The sequence below is a fragment of the Bombina bombina genome, chromosome 7 (genome assembly GCF_027579735.1).
Source record: "Bombina bombina isolate aBomBom1 chromosome 7, aBomBom1.pri, whole genome shotgun sequence".
NCBI classification, from domain to species: Eukaryota; Metazoa; Chordata; class Amphibia; order Anura; family Bombinatoridae; genus Bombina; species Bombina bombina.
Genome location: NC_069505.1, coordinates 526,547,612 through 526,553,611, shown reverse-complemented (window position 1 = coordinate 526,553,611; position 6,000 = coordinate 526,547,612). Strand labels below are relative to the sequence as shown.

General features: G+C 44.5%; 1 protein-coding gene across 1 annotated transcript in view; it reads right to left on the bottom strand.

The window, feature by feature from the left end:
* Positions 1-853: 853 nt before the first annotated feature.
* The window catches only part of LOC128636494 (uncharacterized), a 47,483-nt gene continuing 42,336 nt past the window's right edge, over positions 854-6,000 (bottom strand). Inside the window, exon 2 of the mRNA XM_053689503.1 lies at positions 854-2,240. Within this exon, the coding sequence (XP_053545478.1) occupies positions 854-2,240 (1,387 nt within the window). The remainder of the gene's footprint in view (positions 2,241-6,000) is intronic.

Below are 6,000 nucleotides of genomic sequence, written 5' to 3'. Positions count from 1 at the left end.
ACAACTTTGTAACGTAAAACTCATAACTACTGACTTTCAGATGGCGGTACAGATCTTGTCGGTATAGGGTGTACCGATCACTTTTTAGCCTCCCAGGCAAATTCGTAATACTGGCGTTATGGAAGTCCCATTGAAAAAGGACATTTTTAAAAGTGCGGTACTGACGTTGCGTGACTGGCTAAAACACTTGTAATAACAGCGTTAGGGAAAATGAAGCGTTATGGGCCATAATGCTGCTTTTTCACTCATAACGCCAAGCTCGTAATCTAGGTGTTTGTTCCTACATGTGACTGACCCTGTCATTAGGTCACTTTGCTCCCATCTGAATATCCAGCCACACCATCTGCAGTGTTTCATGTCTCCATTAGCCGAATCACTGAGTTAATTTTGGCCCTGAGGCTGTTCCATCCCATAAGTTCACATCTCTTTCGTATTCTGATTACAACTGGATTTATGACCTCCCCAAGGCCGAATTACTCCCCCTCATTACGTGAAGAAAATTCTGAGGCCACTAAGCAGATGGGCAACATCCTTCTGTGTGAATCCTGCAAGTGCCGGGAACATGAGCTTATTAATGAACGCACATTAAATCCAGATCACGTTTTCCTTTAAGAAGTGCAAAAGAATATCCCAGTACCACTGCTTTTATTACAGGAGAAACAGATGACTATTATTAATATTTTATTCAAGCACACAGAGGTACATTTAATTCATATGTGTCCTTAATATAAAAATATCATGCTTTCTGAGATTGGGTGTGATTATAGGGACATGAAACACATGTTTTTTCACGGTTCAGATAGACCATACATTTTTAAACAACTTTCCAATTAATTTTATTAATAAATTTGCATCATTCTCTAGCAGGAGGGATATAGACAGGTGCAGAGATAGCAGGAGGGATATAGGCAGGTGCAGAGATAGCAGGAAAGATATAGACAGGAGCAGAGATAGCAGGAGGGATATAGACAGGGGCAGAGATAGCAGGAGGGATACAGACAGGTGCAGAAATAGCAGGAGGGATATAGGCAGGTGCAGAGATAGCAGGAGGGATATAGGCAGGTGCAGAAATAGCAGGAGGGATATAGGCAGGTGCAGAAATAGCAGGAGGGATATAGGCAGGTGCAGAGATAGCAGGAGGGATATAGGCAGGTGCAGAGATAGCAGGAGGGATATAGACAGTAGCAGAGATAGCAGGAGGGATATAGACAGGAGCAGAGATAGCAGGAGGGATATAGGCAGGTGCAGAGATAGCAGGAGGGATATAGGCAGGTGCAGAGATAGCAGGAGGGATACAGACAGGTGCTGAGATAGCAGGAGGGATACAGACAGGTGCTGAGATAGCAGGAGGGATATAGACAGGTGCAGAGATAGCAGGAGGGATATAGACAGGTGCAGAGATAGCAGGAGGGATATAGACAGTAGCAGAGATAGCAGGAGGGATACAGACAACAGCAGAGATAGCAGGAGGGATATAGACAGGTGCAGAGATAGCAGGAGGGATATAGACAGGAACAGAGACAGCAGGAGGGATATAGACAGGAACAGAGACAGCAGGAGGGATATAGACAGTAGCAGAGATAGCAGGAGGGATATAGACAGGTGCAGAGATAGCAGGAGGGATATAGACAGGAACAGAGACAGCAGGAGGGATATAGACAGGAACAGAGACAGCAGGAGGGATATAGACAGGAACAGAGATAGCAGGAGGGATATAGACAGGAGCAGAGATAGCAGGAGGGAAATAGACAAGAGCAGAGATAACAGGAGGGATATAGACAAAAGCAGATATAGCAGGATGGATATAGACAGTAGCAGATATACCAGAAATTATATAGACAGGGGCAGAGATAGCAGGAAATATATAGACAGGAGCAGAGATAGCAGAAAGGATATATGCAGGAGAAGAGATAGCAGGAGGGATATAGACAAGAACAGAGATATCATGAGTGATATAGACAAGAGCAGAGATGACAGGAGGGATATAGACAGGAGCAGAGATGACAGGAGGGATATAGACAGGAGCAGAGATAACAGGAGGGATATAGACAGGTGCAGAGATAGCAGGAGGGATATAGACAGGTGCAGAGATAGCAGGAGGGATATAGACAGGAGCAGAGATAACAGGAGGGATATAGACAGGAGCAGAGATAACAGGAGTGATATAGACAACAGCAGAGATGACAGGAGGGATGCAGACAAGAGCAGATATATTAGGAGGGTTATAGACAAGAGCAGAGCTAACAGGAGGGATATAGACATGAGCAGAGATAACAGGAGGGATATAGACAGGAGCAGAGATAGAATGAGGGTTATAGACAAGGGCAGAGCTAACAGGAGGGATATGGACAAAAGCAGAGATAGCAGGAGGGATATAGACAGGAGCAGATATACCAAGAAAGATATAGACAGGGGCAGAGATAGCAGGAAAGATATAGACAGGAGCAGAGATAGCAGGAAGGATATAGGCAGGAGGAGAGATAGCAGGAGGGATACAGACAAGAACAGATATATCAGGAGTGATATAGACAAGAACAGAGATAGCAGGAGTGATATAGACAAGAACAGAGATAGCAGAAGGAATATAGACAGTAGCAGAGATAACAGGAGGTATATAGACAGGAGCAGAGATAGAAGGAGGGATATAGACAGGAGCAGATATAGCAGGAGGGATATAGACAGGACCAGAGATAGCAGGAGGGATATAGACAAGAGCAGATATAGCAGGAGGGATATAGACAAGAGCAGAGATAGCAAGAAGGATTTAGACAAGAGCAGAGATAGCAGGAGGGATATAGACAGGACCACAGATAGCAGGAGGGATATAGACAGGAGCAGAGATAGCAGGAGGGATATAGACAGGAGCAGAGATAGCATGAGGGATATAGACAGGATCAGAGATAGCAGGAGGGATACAGATAGGACCAGAGATATCATGAGGTATATAGACAAGAGCAGATATAGCAGGAGGGATATAGACAGGTGCAGAGATAGCATGAGGGATATAGACAGGACCACAGATAGCAGGAGGGATATAGACAGGAGCAGAGATAGCAGGAGGGATATAGACAGGAGCAGAGATAGCAGGAGGGATATAGACAGGAGCAGAGATAGCATGAGGGATATAGACAGGATCAGAGATAGCAGGAGGGATACAGATAGGACCAGAGATATCATGAGGTATATAGACAAGAGCAGATATAGCAGGAGGGATATAGACAGGTGCAGAGATAGCAGGAGGGATACAGACAGGTGCATGTAGACAAAAGCAGAGATAGTATGAAGAATATAGACAAAAGCAGATATAGCAGGATGGATATAGACAGGAGCAGATATACCAGAAATTATATAGACAGGGGCAGAGATAGCAGGAAATATATAGACAGGAGCAAAGATAGCAGAAAGGATATAGGCAGGAGAAGAGATAGCAGGAGGGATATAGACAAGAACAGATATATCAGGAGTGATATAGACAAGAGCAGAGATGATAGGAGGGATGCAGACAAGAGCAGATATAGTAGGAGGGTGATAGACAAGAGCAGAGCTAACAGGAGGGATATAGACAGGTGCAGAGATAGCAGGAGGGATATAGACAGGTGCAGAGATAGCAGGAGGGATATAGACAGGAACAGAGATAGCAGGAGGGATATAGACAGGAGCAGAGATAGCAGGAGGGATATAGACAAGAGCAGAGCTAACAGGAGGGATATAGACAGGAGCAGAGATAGCAGGAGGGATATAGACAGGAGCAGAGATAGAATGAGGGTTATAGACAAGGGCAGAGCTAACAGGAGGGATATAGACAGGAGCAGAGATAGCAGGAGGGATATAGACAGGAGCAGAGATAGAATGAGGGTTATAGACAAGGGCAGAGCTAACAGGAGGGATATAGACAAAAGCAGAGATAGCAGGAGGGATATAGACAGGAGCAGAGATAGCAGGAAAGATATAGACAGGAGCAGAGATAGCAGGAAAGATATAGACAGGAGCAGAGATAGCAGGAAGGATATAAACAAGAACAGAGATAGCAGAAGGGATATAGACAGTAGCAGAGATAACAGGAGGTATATAGACAGTAGCAGAGATAACAGGAGGTATATAGACAGTAGCAGAGATAACAGGAGGTATATAGACAGTAGCAGAGATAACAGGAGGTATATAGACAGGAGCAGAGATAACAGGAGGTATATAGACAGGAGCAGAGATAGCAGAAGGAATATAGACAGGAGCAGAGATAGCAGGAGGGATACAGACAGGACCAGAGATATCATGAGGGATATAGACAGGTGCAGAGATAGCAGGAGGGATACAGACAGTAGTAGAGATAACAGGAGGGATATAGACAACAGCAGAGATAGCAGGAGGGATATAGACAGGACCAGAGATAGCAGGAGGGATACAGATAGGACCAGAGATATCATGAGGGATATAGACAGGAGCAGAGATAGCAGGAGGGATATAGACAGGTGCAAAGATAGCAGGAGGGATATAGACAGGACCAGAGATAGCAGGAGGGATACAGATAGGACCAGAGATATCATGAGGGATATAGACAACAGCAGAGATAGCAGGAGGGATATAGACAGGTGCAGAGATAGCAGGAGGGATATAGACAGGAGCAGAGATAGCATGAGGGATATAGACAGGACCAGAGATAGCAGGAGGGATATAGACAGGAGCAGAGATAGCATGAGGGATATAGACAGGACCAGAGATAGCAGGAGGGATACAGATAGGACCAGAGATATCATGAGGGATATAGACAGGAGCAGAGATAGCAGGAGGGATATAGACAGGAGCAGAGATAGCAGGAGGGATATAGACAGGTGCAAAGATAGCAGGAGGGATATAGACAGGTGCAGAGATAGCAGGAGGGATATAGACAGGTGCAGAGATAGCAGGAGGGATATAGACAGGACCAGAGATAGCAGGAGGGATACAGATAGGACCAGAGATGATATGAGGGATATAGACAACAGCAGAGATAGCAGGAGGCATATAGACAGGTGCAGAGATAGCAGGAGGGATACAGACAGTAGTAGAGATAATAGGAGGGATATAGACAACAGCAGAGATAGCAGGAGGGATATAGACAGGAGCAGAGATAGCATGAGAGATATAGACAGGAGCAGAGATAGCATGAGGGATATAGACAGGTGCAAAGATAGCAGGAGGGATATAGACAGGAACAGAGACAGCAGGAGGGATATAGACAGGAGCAGAGATAGCAGGAGGGATATAGACAGGAGCAGAGATAGCAGGAGGGATATAGACAGGAGCAGAGATAGCAGGAGGGATATAGACAGGTGCAGAGATAGCAGGAGGGTGTCATATCACAGTAATTCTCAATCTCTATACTTCATGTTTTCCACGTTTCACTGTCCCTTTAAACATAATATCACATGACCGTTATGCCTTTATAAGCCCTCCTCTCTAATTCAACGATGCTTGGTAATTTGATTCGCATGAGGAGTGATCACAACTTTCAAGAAGCTCTCTCTATTTTCGTCAAGTTGTTTTCTAACTTTATATCTGCAAAGTTCTTTTCAATCACAGGACAGCATACTTCATTCTGAAACGCTAACTGACATACAGCGTGTCTGCAGTGGTTCGGCGTCTGACGTCATCAGCACTCCGGGAGTCAGTGTCGCAGCTCCTCTCTGTTGCCGGATTCTACACTGCTTCTCAGGACAACTTATTGCTAGCTAGCAAAGTCTTCACAAGTACACGCTGGTCATGAAGTGTTGGGTATCGTACTAAACATAAAGTTATTGCTGAAGTTACGCTAATTTCATATGTTCCAAAGACTGTATATACTAACAATTCAAGCTTATACATATACGTTACTAATGGAAAGTTTGCATATTTAACATCTTCTGCATATATCCTGGTTATTTCTGCATACAATACATTGCCATAACAATCCTGCTGCATTCATAAATAAGGTTGCATATGAACTTTACTAACCTGAACATTCAAGCATTGTACCTGAGTGATAAG